Below are 14,431 nucleotides of genomic sequence, written 5' to 3'. Positions count from 1 at the left end.
AATTTCTTTATGATGCATTGTATGGACTGTAATTGTTTGTCACTTTTTCAGCTTATTCAACTGAAAAAATTAACATATACATACATATATATATATATATATATATACACATATATATATATATATATATATATGTATATATAAAATTGGAATGTGCCACTCAAAGTGTTTCTATTTAAAATCTTTAAACAAATGTAACCTTTTTATTTGAATTTCCAGGAAAACTACAAGCAATTATTCACTTGTTGGAATATAAGTATAGTTTCATCAGTCTGTGTGGAAATCCTAACATCTTTAGGAACATTTTCAAGCTTCTTACATCACGTATGCAATAAAAAACCAACTTGAAAATAATAATAATAATAAAAAACAATACAAGCTGTTATCAAATGTTAACTCTTTATTTGAATAGGTAAAAAAAGGTGCAGGTATCACAGGTATCATCTGTCTTGCTGTTATCCTTTTGCATGAAACGCACTGTTGTTGTTTTTTTTTTTTCTTCTAAAATGTATTTACACGTGAAATATCCTTGTTTCCAAACGGCCCTGTTATTTTTGAGTCATGTACAGAATCCAAGTCTAAACTGGTGATTAAACATTTATTAAAGTGCTTTTTTTCCCCTCTTTTTTCATTGCAACACAAAAACATCTTTACATAGCAATACACTGTACAGGTCTGCGTGTGTGTGTGTGTGTGTGTGTGTGTGTGTGTTACTGTGTTGTCGGGGGTACCGGTTCTAACAGCTGCACATTTCTGCAGATGTACTGTATCACAGAAGTCGTAAAGTACAATTAGTTCATCATTTTGTCTTCTTGAAATACAATTGTAACTTGACATATCATACAAATAAATAGTAGTCATAGCCGGGGCTATTGCATGCAAACATCAGCAATTAAGTTTCTTCAAGCAGTAATACATTTCATTACTGGTGATGCATTTGAGCAGGGTGCAAAAGTACCTCTTAGTGTTTCCTTATACAATTTCTAACCAGTGTGTCGTCGCTGTACGCAATGAAATGTTTTAATAATGATGCACACTACACAATGCTAATTGAAGAATGATTGAAATATCTGACCCGTGTATTAAAATAAACAAAAAAAAGGAAGAAAGGGAAAAAGAAGTGACAATAATATATATATATATATTTAAAAAAACAAACAAACAAACTACTCCTTGTCCATTTCCACATATTGTGAATGGTTGTCGGGAGATTTGCTGTGAGTTTTACTCAAATGGAGTTTGACCGCGTGATTACTCGCAAATGTCCGACAGCAGAGCTTACATTTGAACTTTGAGTCAATGTCCTCCTCTGTGATGAGAGCCTCCGTGGCTCTGACACTGAGGACCTTCGACAGTTCAGGCTCGTCGACCTTTGTCTGGTGCTCTACTGGCATTTTGCACATGTCTTTGATTTGGAAGCCAAGATGGGATTCCAAATGGGAAATGAATGATGTCGGTGACCTAAACTGGGAAGCACAGTCATTGCAGTAGAAGACCGGGTGGCCCGTGTCCATGTTCTTCAGAAATTTGGTCCCTCCGGTTTTGCGCAGTTGGTATTTCACATTTGCTAACCAATGGCTTATGGTGGTCATGGACAATCCGGTGAACTTGGAGATGTGCATCCGTTCCTGAGGGCCGAGGTCTGAGAGCAGGTATTTCCCTTCAGAGGTCTGGAAGAGGCTGGAGGCAAACTGAGCTTGCAGGATGAGAAGATGGCGAGGATTCCAGTTGGACTGTCTGCCTTTACGCTTGTGGACGGAGTACACCTCGGCAGACACGTCCTCAAAGCGCCGGACATCTGATTCCAGTTTCATCGTCGGGATCCTTGACGGTATGGAGGGTTTTGGCGTTGTGGCTTTTGGAAGAACTTTGACCATGTCAGCTATATCAGACAAAGCATATTTCTGTGGAATCGGGGTGGACGGCTGCAGTAGCACTGAACTTGCCTTGCTCTGTTTAGATTTGGTCAGGTCTATTGGTTGGTCATCATTAACAAAGAGAAATGCGTTATCAGGCCTTTTTCTCGTAGGATTTCCAAGCATTAAAGCTGGTTTCTCAACGCTACGATTAATGTCAGCAAAAATGGACTGGGTGTGAGAAGATATTTTATCTACTCTTGAGTTATTGGGCTTATTTGCTTTGCCCAGATGATTGTTCAGAACTGACTGCAGCGCACTAAGAGGGTTTATGCCAAGTATATCTGGGGTGTCACTGAAAGGCTCTGAAGCAGTGCTGCGTCCATTGCTGGCAGCGGGGCTTGGTGTCTTGCCTCTGTCAGAGAAATCTGGGCTCAACTTCTCTTTGATCACTTCACTCCCTTCATTCATACAGTCTGCGTCAAGCTTTGAAGAGGAAGAAGAATCATCCTGACAATCGCTGTCATCGTTCTCCGCCAGATCAAACTTAATATTCTGACTTTCTTTACCATCGCTAATGCCAACCTTTTCTTTTTTGATGTCCACAGTTTGATGCTGTCCCTGGGGAGCGTCAACTCCCACAGCACCATGGTACAAGTTCCCCTTTGGGGCAATCGGTCTCAGTTTGTGGTTAAATGTCTGCTTTAGTGGAGTTGGGGGAGATGCAGAGAGAGGGGCACTTTTGATGATGCCAGAGAGCTGATAGGCAGCGTGAATGCTCGGGTAGGCACTCCAGCTAGGTGTCCCTGTTTGAGCTTTATTGATGGCAGAGGCCACGGTGTTGGCTAAAGATTTAAGAATGTCGCCTCCGCCACTTGAGTCCTGTTCAAGATCCTCCTCGCGGAGATAAGGGTACTTAAAAGCCCCATTGTCTGCTTTTTGAGGTTCACTCTCTTGCTTGTCGTCTTTAGCTTCCGTTTCTTCCATTTTCTCTGATGTTCCCTCCCCCTGGCCCCCCCCCTCACTCCTCCCAGGGGAATCCGTTTTTGAAGACCCCTTTTCTCCCTCATTGTCACTGACAGCAGGCTCAGCTAAACCCTGGATCTTCTCTATGGCCAGGGGGTCGAGCGCTAACTGTTTACCCTTTTTAGAGGCTGTGTTTGTAACTTTGATGAAGTGCCCAGTAACCATCATGTGTGTGGTGAGTTGCTGAAGGGTGTCATGAGAGCTTCCACACTCCATGCATTTAAGAATCTGAGACTTGCACGTCTCAAACTGCCAAGTGTAACTCGCTCCGTTTTGATAGCCATAGCGATTACTGTTAGCGTTTGAAATGGCGGCAGCTCGCTGTGCCTCGGTGTAGCCAGATAAACCAGTCGTAGAATCGGGGGAACAAGGTCTTGTTGTCTCAAAGGCTCGTTTCTTTGCTGGTGGCAACAATTTGGGTGTGATAACTGGGATTGGCTCTTTTAAAGGCACTTTTTGGTAATGCTTCGTCTTAATCATATGGACGCTCAAATCCTGCAGTGAGTCAAAAGAGTGGCCACAGAACATGCACTTCAAAACCTTCTGTGCGTCCTCCTTCCCTTCCAAATCATGCAAATTTCGTTTCCTAGATTTAGAAGATGAGGCAGAGGAATTACTCTCTTTACTGTGGTTGTTGTCCTGGTAGTGTCCACTCTTATTCATGTGGACCGTCAGCTCCACAAGAGTGTCATAAGCTGCACTACAGTCCTTACAGCGAAATCGGCTGGCTCCGGTGAACACCGAGGCGCAGGGTTTGGTTGTTTGCCTGTATAGGTGGACAGAGCTGAAGAGATTGGGTTTTGACACCGGCTTTGGCGAGAGTGTCTGCTGCAAGGTCTTAGACAGCGCGTCCTGGTGCCAGTCAAACTCACTTTTGGTGCTTCCGTTGGTGCTGTCACAGTTGGCTTTGCTGGTGTTTTTGGCCATTTTCAAGTTCATTCCCATCCCCGTCCAGTAGGAGTCGGACAGAAAGTTTGCATAGGCTGCCCTCATTTTCTCCAAGCTGCTGCCCATCTCGTCTTTGAGTTTGGAGCTGCGACTTTCGTCATCCTTCTGGCTCTCAGGTGGCGAGGAGGTTTTAAAGTCAGAGAGTCTGTCACTGCTGTCGCTGAGGCGTGACTCTAGCTCTGCCTCTTGATTGGAAAGGACACTAATAGGAGAGTTCTGGTTGCTGTAAGTGTTAGTGCTCTTGTTGTCGAGCTCTCTGTCCTCAGACACTTTGGGGCTGGCCTTCTCTGAACACTCCTCCTCAATTTGACTGTCGTTCTCTCCATCTTCCTCAGGGATGGGATCCTGGAGAGCAGCGTCGTCATCAGGCATGTACACTGGAAAAGAGACAGACGGAAAATAATGACATTAAAACATGTAACAAGAGTTTACTGACACCAAAATTAAACAATACAATATTTAGACATCTAATAATATCAAATCCTAATATTTTTGCGCGCGCCCGTGTAAGAAAACATAATGAGAGCTGCGTTGTGCCTTGGAGAGGTTGGAGAGTATGGCTGGGCATAATGTCTTTACTAAAAGACTGCTGCTGGTGCAACAACACAATGTAATTCACGATGGGCCATTGACTTAGTGCTGCGTCCAAGATTTTTCTGGCCTCAAGTTGAGATGTTTACAACAATCACTGGCCACTGAGTGACAAAAGGAAATTGATTCTTCTACTGCCTGTTAAGTGTTATTGCAAATGACCTATTCCATAGTGATTATGGATGTCACGAAAACTGCAGTGAAAATGTAAGCCTTCTGTTCTGAATAACTTCTCCGTCTCCCCGAAGCTACATGTGAGGAATGGCTGAGCACAGACTCAGCGAGTCTAATGTCCCCACATTGCTCTATCAATAAATTAAAACACTTGACTGGAGAAGACGAAGCAACATTAGTTTGTAAAACACAAAGTTTCAAAATGCAGTCATTTCACATTTGGGAAATGGACTTTGTTGACGGCAAGATAAAAATATGTGCAAATGTGCGTGTTGATGAAGATGTTGATCGTGCTTGTGGAAAAGCTGATTCAATTATCAGTGTTAAAACTAGACAATTATACAGAATTTCAAATGATTACAGGCAATCCGTCATGCCATTATATTTTCTCTGACAGTCTCATAAACAGCAATTACTTCTTTCATTATTCACCTGTTCATTCTCCCAACTCATAGAGCACAAACATTATTGCTTCAATTAACAGATAATTAAACAACAGTATTTCTAATTGACACATTTCCCATCATCCAATTAGGGGAAACTCTGACTAAGCATACAGATTCTACATGTGGCTGCAGGGTCTGCTATACGACACTATACGAACACAGTCACAGAAGATTAACATGTCCTTTCTGACAATAACTACTTCAGATTATTTTCAAGTCGAGAAAAACCCACATCGACAATATCACGCAACCAGTGTTTGCGTAGCTTTTCAGGACATCCTGCAATAAATGCAGTTTGTCAGTGTTGTCACATATCTGAGATATTTTCCACCTCACAGACATGCTGGAAAATGTGCATTTTGGGAGAGATGTGGGAGATGTGCTTTGAGTTAAATATGAATAGGACATAACAGCCCTGTCCAGGCACTTATGCATTTTATGTGGTTAATATCTCTTTTCTGAATAGAGGGCACTCCACGAAGGGCTGAAGCCGAGCACTCAGGAGTCCCACACTGAGCGACCCCACAGAATGTCATCCCTTCTTTGCCTTCTGAAAATAAGACTTTTTTTTTTATCAATATTTCAAAAGTGCCTCAAGAGAAGCCCTGGAGGTGAACTGCTTGCCAGCTAATGGATGGAGATGGAGATGGGATTCGGACTTTCAAAACAAACATGGAGAATGGGGCCTCGTGAACAAGAGCCCGCTCACACACACACACGCGCCCGCTCCCGTGCACACGCCCCAGTGTGTCGTGACCTTGATCCACCGCAAGAGAGATGTTTTGATTGGCCAACTGAGATCAGTGATGGCCTCCAAAACACCCTTGATGCTAAGGGAGAGAGTTGTCAAGAGCACAGAGGTATGTTTTATTTATAGTCTTATATATAGTATTCACAGTGGAGAACACCAGTGGCTATGACAAGCTCCCAGTTGATGTCCACTCTCTTCAAAGTCATTGCCTAAGCTGAAGAAGTGGTGAGAAAATGCACAAAAGTGGACAGATGAACATTTTTCCAGTCCAGTGGTTGGTAAGTCAAAAAAAAAAAAAAAATTGCTCATTCTGTCACGCAATTGCTATTTCCTGCATGTTTTATGTCCCTTAATTTTTTATGTACCACCAATACTTGCCATTCAGTATGACCTACACAATATTAAAATGAATTTTCAAAAGGAAGAGCCAAGCACTTTGTTCTAGAAATGACCACTTATATTACATTTATATATATATATATATATGATTATTATCTATTTAATGTGAATGTTTGTGTCTTATCTTGGTTTTGGAGGATGGAATTGACAGAGATTAACAGCTGCCCTTCTTGCTGGTCTTTGCCTTTCTATCAGATGCCCTAAGTAGCAGACATCCAGAGGCACCAATTAACCTTCTGGCTGGGACCACTCCAGGATACCTGCATGTCCAAGTCTGTGTCTCACACACAACTGCCAACTCTTGGTCTACCACAGTACTGCTACCATGCCACCCTTGCGATACCTTTTAATACAAGAACAGATTTAAGATTAAAGCCACAACAACGCAGACACTGTATGAATTCAGAATAAACTCCTAATATGGGTTACGGAACACCGCTCCTGAAATGACTTGTGTTTCTGTGTCAGAAACAAAAAGTGAAGAACAGCAAGTGCTTGCACAGGAAATGCCTGCTTTGAAGATGTTGTCTGTGACTCCACACGAGGCCTCTCCCAGTCTAACTAGCCTTAGAAAACAAGAGGCTGGCATGCCTCGCCTGAGATTTAGCATGTCATAAACTCCTGTAAAGGCTCCAATCTGTGTCACTACAAATTTATATCTTCAGACAGAGATATGCAAAGGTCAAAAAACCTGAGGTGTCCATCATAAATCAGACAGTTGAAGTGTTTATAACCTTTATCCGTTAGAACAGACTCTTGGCAAAGCAAGGCCTGGATTTACAGAAGCAGCGGCCTGTTTCTGAGCCAAAAGGCTTTTTTCATTACATCCAGAGAAACTCGCTAACCACACAGGAAACAGTACATTACATTTACTGCTATATTCATGGCAGCACGCTACCCAACTGGATTGGTGCTTACATGACAACACCTAAAAGAGAGAAAGTGGTCTCAGACTTTTGGACCCCACTGAACTCAACTTTAGGGAATAATATCTTCACAGAGCACAATCCCTCCTCCCTCGAACAAGTGAGTCTATTCAAAATGTGTCAATCATTTCAGAGACGTGCGTGCCAGCTGTAAAAGGGCATTCCGTTTCCAGTATCAACATGCCAGCAGAAAGTTTTGTGGTGGTGAGAACATCAACATTTATCCCTCGGAAGGTCAACATTTCCTTCATTAATCTGACAAGCCTTGGAGAGTTAGCAGCCTGAGAAGCTTAGCTAATGGACAGCTGCAATACCCAGCGCAGGACTTTGCGAGTATCCGTGGTAACACTATCTTCAGAGAAGATTGGGTAATTCATAGGTGCCAGTGACAGGTCTGCACGTCTGTGCCACTTTCCCCAGTGCTCTCTGGTTGTCTCAAGCTACAGTTTTTGCTGCTCGCAAATCAATATCTCTTTTTACTTCTCATTGATTGCCTAGCAGTGGGACCAACCTAAGCAGGACTGTTATGACATTTCTAGATTTCCCCCTGTCCTTGGAACAATCAATTACAAGCGCATGGCAATCAAAACCTCTTTGCAAAATGAACCTGCTCCATGACATTTTCATCTCCCAGATTTATGCTGTATAAAGAAAAAAAGAGGGAGAGAGAGAGAGAGAGAGAGGGAGGAAAAAAAAAGGGAGGTCTGCTGGATCTGCACAGCACACGCTAACAACACAGGTCAGGATCACTGAACAATCCCCAGGCTGTCTCTGTCACTGTCATCTGTTTTCACTCACATATAAGCAATATTCTCAAGTTAATTGTGTCTGTGCATTTAAAAAAAAATAAAAAAATAACTGTATATTCATCTGTTGTTATAAATAGGTGTGAAATGTCAGTCAGAAAGTACTTGGTGCACAAACTCCCTCAAAAAGCTCTTTTGTGCCTGTGCTGTTGGAAGCAAGGATTGTTTTTTAAAAGTCACACTGACGTGATTTCTTCAGCGAGCTATCATTAGAATAAGACACATGTCATGAAGTTTAATATTTGACAGTGATATCTGACTTACTCGGTGAGCAGAACACGTCAAGATCAAATGAATGAGTTGTCAGACATCCCAATGATAGCCCTGATGACACATCTAAAGTTAATTCTGAACTGAATCACATGAGAAACAGTGAGGAGCTAATTCTGAGGCCTGGAGCCATCCATAAAGATCTGTAAACACCTCGCTCTTCATCGTTCCCTGTCAGGAAACAGTCTCTCCGAGCCCAAGGACACCGCAGAGTAAAGAGAGAACAATCACACTCAGTCTGCTCCCTTTGACAAATTTTGTCTGGAGGTTAATTGATATCACAGAACGAAATTGTTTTTGACTTGCTTCTAAACAGGAATGTGCCATTAGTTCTCATCTGACCCGCTATTTCTTTAAAACACTTAGGCGTTAAGTGACACCGAGGATGCCCTTAACGGAACAAAACTGTGCAGACATTGTATTTAATAAAAAGGACAAAGCATAGATCAGACAATGAAAAGCTGGTTTTTCTAAGCAGCCGTGAACTCCCACAAAGTGGTTTTGTTGGATCTTTGTGAGGCTTTGACTACACAACCATGAGACGGAGACACTCGTGTTAATTTTTGTATGCATGATGGAGATGTTACTTAAAGTGCATTACTTACTTCGCTAAACACGAGCTATTCATGCAGATAAATGCCTTTTGCTTTCACACACCCTCAACTTTAATATTTAATAGACTAATATAATCAGATTTTTTTTTTTTTTTTTTAAAAACTAAAAAAACTAGCAGCTCACAAAAAGACATGGACAACTTGAGGACAGATTGTGAACAAAGCAAATGGCACAATGTGCTCAGATGGACCCAGAGCCAGATTAATATGATAGGATCACAAATATGACACCATATCCTGCCATCTGGCTGTTCATTTGGGCAAAAATGATCACAATAATTATGGCAATTAATCAAAAAGTGTTTGCACAACCAACATTCTGTTAACTAAAAACACAAGAGAACTTTGCAAAGCACAATCAACACACGATTAACTCAGAAAACTATGTGAAGGCAGTCGCTCTGAGGAGCCACATGGCCTTGCTGCATGTTTAGTTTGGGTTATGAGGGTATTTCTATTTAACGGAACAAATGTGGGGATCTCTAAAATAATCTGTCCTTGTGCGTTGCGAGGATGCCAGATCATGAATTTTTACGGAGCCACGTCAGTTTGCCCCGCCTGGCTTCAGGAGGCCCTTCCCCTCCAGAGATGTGAAGCTGCTCCTTTTGATACCTTACGAGAAGCTTCTGCTCCGAGACGCATCAGTCAGCCCACTGCCTAATTGGAAGTGAGCAGTGGGAGAACACTGCAATCTGCACTCCGGCACCTAAGTCATCACTTTGAACGCGCCACAGCCGCCGCATCACATGCATCTGCCTGGTGTTGCATCTCACCAAAGGGTTTCCTATCAGCAGAGACAAATATACACACACAACATCCACATCCTGTCTCTCACAGACTTTCACCAGCACCAGCGCCACACAGTCAGGTGCAGATCTGCTATTTGTTTGTGAAATTATATACACGGAGTGAGACCTTGAAGGTAAATGTTCAAACAAATAAAATATAACATGTAAACTGCATATAAACATAGGCTTATAAAATGTATATTTCAGTGTTCTGCCTTAATAAAAACAGGTATAATTTAATGCATTAATGATAATATGATCTCATAGTAAAATAACGCAACACTCACAGGTGCCACTTTTGATATTTAAAGTGCATTTCATAATTCCATTGTATTGAGGCGATGGCAGACGTCTCAGAGACAGACAGACTAAACTGAGACTTTATTTTTTTAATCTAGGTAAAGCAGCCCTTCAAATGATATTATTCACTGCTGAATAAACTGTAAAAATAAAATATCCACTGTACGCAACACAACGGCATACTATTTGCCCTCTTCTGCTAACAAGCAAGGGTAAACACAAACACTTTGTTGAGCATATAGGATAAAGTTACAACTGAAGAGGCTTAAAAGCCTCAGTGTATACATGTCAGATTATATATCTGATCTTTTCTGCCCTGACTGATACAAAGTTCCAGTCGGTGGAGCAGAAGCAGGGCGGCTGCAGCTTCAGTGTGTTTTCCACAGAGGAGGGGAGGGCGCTGCCTCTCCCCCGCACTGTCACTTGGTTTCTGAAGAGCCAGTGACATCGCTCTCCAGGAGCGACATGATGAGGTCTGATGGTTCCTTTCTGCAGAATAGCAGTTTACCCCTCATTCACCCTTATCAGAGAGAGAAGCCATCATCTTACAGTACGCCACTCAAACTGCTTCGCATATTGGAGCTGACCAGTCGAGCAAACAGGGCGGTACTAATAAAAGACCATCTTGCTTCGGTTCAAATTTCCCTGATTGAATGTCAGTCAGGAATGTTTGCGTGTCAGCATGGAGGAAAGTGGGCCATCGTTTAAAGAACCACTGCCTTGAACACATAAGGCCTTTGTTCTAATTTTATGAGATGCTGAGTGAAAGGTATGATGGCCCGCACATTTAAATGCAATGAGCTGTTTGTTTTGCATGCTACACAGGAAGAAAAAAAAAAAAATCACTTTTCAATTTCAATTCAGTAATCTGATTTTAATATTTTCAAACAGTTGATTCACTGCTTTATTTTGCATATGCAAAGCAAAAATGTTTTAATTGCCTTTAGTGTTAAATTGCTTTTTTTATGTAATGTAATCTCCAATTATTTTGTGATTAGGGCTGTGTATTGGCAACAACCTGGCAAAACATTTCATATCCTGATAAAAGGGTGATAATATGTTATATTGCAGTGTACTGGAATATTGTAAGCAAGGTGATATACTGCATTTTCTCCCAAAAAAATACTATTTAATGGAAAACTCCCTCTTTCTTTGTCTAGAAAGAGGACTAGAAGGCAGGGAAGGAGTCAACTGGCTAAAACTAATGCTGCCAACTAATGGTAGGAGGCTTCAAATTATTATTATTATTTTATTTAACCCTTATTTAACCAGGGAGAAACCATAGAGATCGAAATCTCTTTTCCAAGGGTGACCTGGCCAAGAGGTCAGCAGCACACGTTTTCTACCACTGTGAGAAAACCACTGCCAATAATAATTATATAATGTAATCATTTCCATATTATGATATATAATCATTCAAAGAACGAACACAGTATCACTCCATAAAATATCACGGTATTTTTTATGGTATTTTCTTGTATATATTCTCCATCTTTATTTGAAGGACGTTATTCCATTCAGTGTTCCTCAGAGACCACAATTTATATATATTTATATATATATATATATATATATATATATACATATACATATATATGTATATATATATACACACACATATATACGTATATATGTATATATATATATATATATATATATATATACACACACATATATATGTATATATGTATATATATATATATGTATATATATATATATATATATATATATATATATATATATCTGTTACACTGTCATTCATTTTTGCAGCCTGTGCTTGTTTACAGCAAATCAAATAATATGGCAATTACTGCTGCGGTGAGTTATTTTAAATGATTTCAGCATCCTAACATTCTACCATCATGTGACATGCAACAACATCAGCGCCCTGTCCTGTCCCTCTCACACAGATGTTGATCCGGCCCTGTGATTATCTGTATTAAGATGAAACAACCAAAATGTAAAAACACGTAAATGTACTGTGCACGTAAGTGAATAAATACATTTCATTTCAAAGGCTGCACAGAGCGGGGAAGGTATTTTAATTGTTAGGCGTTCTCTAATGCCTGTATAAAAGTAGAGGTGGAATAATATTCAACACATTGAATAATTAAAAGTCATTCAAATTGTTTTCCATCCAAAGAAATTAAAAAAAAAACACACAATTTTGTCATTTCATCAAATGGAGGGAAAAAAGACAAACATATTGACAAAAAAACCTGGATTAATTGGCATCATACAACTGGCACTGACTGCACTGATTTATAAAGACTGGCACTGGCATCAGCCCAAATTGTCCAAAGTACTTAGACTTTTATTGGAAACAAATAATTGGTCCAATTTACAACAGTATGCATGTTTTAAAGTGGGTGGTTTGGTGTAAGTAGATGATTTATTTTATGAATAGAACAGTCTTGTGAATATCCCATTTTTACATTGTAAGTGTAAACGCACTCACCAACAGTTTCCACACTTTGTTACTCTTATTCTATTCCTCCCCAACTCTGTCCCTGCATCATAAACTTTGCATGAACCCTCAACACTGGCCCTCCCAAACAACAACAGCCCTCTTCAAGGTCAGGCCTCGATGACTCTGATAGTGCAGCTGGAAGAGACTGTGCATATTCTATTAAAACAATCTGCATTTCACTAACTCTTGCCGCTCGCTCTGTCCCTGTATGGATCTTTCATTAGATTCTGGTTTCCAGTCAAAGCTTTTCTTGTACAAGCAGTTTTATGCAGTTTTCAGCAAAGAGAGGCATTTTTTTAACATTCCAAGTTCATTAATAGTAGATTGCCACTTTTTCCCTTCATTAAATACAATGAGGCTACAGAGTGAATTTGCAGCTGAAGCGTGGTACTGTCAGTTTCTAGTGGGACCAAAGGCTGCTTCATGGCAAGCATAAAGGGAGAGAAGCGAGCCCGCCAAACCTGGAGCTCTGTGGGACAAGATGAGCAACAGTAAGAGAGGCAGAAATACTTCAAAACAGCTCTGTTCCCTCCTATTCAGATTCATTTTAATGGAAAATTTGTTGTCAAGTGTCCTCCGCAAAATGATTAGGACCCACTGCTTTCTCTAAAAGTGCAAACTTCTGGATTTGCCTGGTGTGCATTGTCACTTTGACAGCCAATTCTGAGAACAATGGCTGCCCAAATAGTGAAATGTGTTGGCACCCGTAGTTGAAAGTTCCCCCTCGAAACAGGCTTTCTGCTGTTTGTGGGTATTCTGCTGTGTTGATATCTAGATGTTGATTAGAATGAAAAAAGAAGCCAGTGAATCGGGCTCCCGAGAGCAGGCACATCAACCATTGTAAGAGATTGACACTCACCCCATTGAGCTAATTATATCCGTTCATAAGACCTGTTTCAATAAAAACCAGTTAAAGACTAAACTCATTGTTGGAGCGTCTGAATCAAACCACTGGAAGAATTCACAGAAAACCAACAGTGTTTAATGGCACGACTGCCCACTTTTTTTTTTTTACTACATATAATTACAGACAAAATATTTGTGGTTTTTTATTGTGTGCTCACATTTTGCCAAATTATCCTTAAGTCACCTCCAGTAAAAGAAACATAATAAAACCCCATGCAGTGCCCCGTATGTGAGGCATATATGTTCATTAACAGCCCACTGCAAACACTGCCACGCTGTTCAAACATTGCCACTGGAAAAGTCAGTGCAACAAAAATATTTTCTTTGTGCCATATCCTCATTTAGCCTACGAGTCAGCGGCATGACATTTCTAAGGTGTTCAGCTGTAATGGAGGAGGAGTAGGTGCCGACTGCAAGACGAGTGCAGAGGCTTTTTTATTCATTGCATGGGAGAAAGTGGTTAATTTATTGAAAAGAAGGTAGGCGGACGAGGCAGCGGAACGGAACTGATACCCTGCGTGGCTGTAGGTTGTGCACCAGCGGGGAGGAGAGGGGGGCGGGGGAGTGGAAGAGGTGGTGGTGGTGGTGGGGGGGGTTGCAGGGGGAGAAAAAAAAAAGGGAGGTTGAGGGAGGTGGAGACCAGAGCGACAGAGGAACGGTTAATGGAAATGAGTGACAGGCTTTCAGAATGATTTACAACGGGTGGCGCTGCGGCAGAGCCAGCGCTTGATGGATGATCCTGAAAGACGGAGACGAACCATAAATCATGTCTTTGAATCATTGACAGAGATAAAGGAGGGGGAGAAAAAGCAATGGCATTGACGTTCATTCTTCCAATAATGTACATTGACGAGTTACACTACGGAGCCTTAATTAAAAAGTGAACACGGGTCTTCTCCCTCTCTCAAACCCCCCACCACCCCGTTTCACCCGCTACCCTCCCACCCCTCCCCTGCCGGCTATGCTCCTCTCTTCTCTATTGCGATATCAATGGTAATTAAAGATGCAGTATCCCCGGCCCATGTCCCATAGTCACTTCCTCCAGCTTCTCACAGCAGCCACATTAGATAAGTAGTCTGCTAAAAGATAATGTCACCCCTCACCAATATCAATGTGGGTCTGGCCATCTTGTTTCTACATCTGTAAACACACATGCGAGC

General features: G+C 41.3%; 1 protein-coding gene across 1 annotated transcript in view; it reads right to left on the bottom strand.

Moving 5' to 3' along the window:
• Positions 1–385: 385 nt before the first annotated feature.
• Positions 386–14,431, bottom strand: part of LOC122777540 (teashirt homolog 2) — a 39,794-nt gene continuing 25,748 nt past the window's right edge. Inside the window, exon 3 of the mRNA XM_044038852.1 lies at positions 386–4,207. Coding sequence (XP_043894787.1) covers positions 1,167–4,207 — 3,041 coding nt within the window. The 3' untranslated portion in view covers positions 386–1,166. The remainder of the gene's footprint in view (positions 4,208–14,431) is intronic.

Source organism: Solea senegalensis, linkage group LG11 (genome assembly GCF_019176455.1).
Source record: "Solea senegalensis isolate Sse05_10M linkage group LG11, IFAPA_SoseM_1, whole genome shotgun sequence".
Lineage (NCBI taxonomy): Eukaryota > Metazoa > Chordata > Actinopteri > Pleuronectiformes > Soleidae > Solea > Solea senegalensis.
The sequence above is the reverse complement of the archived record's forward strand: the minus strand, read 5'-3'. Positions and strand labels throughout refer to the sequence as shown.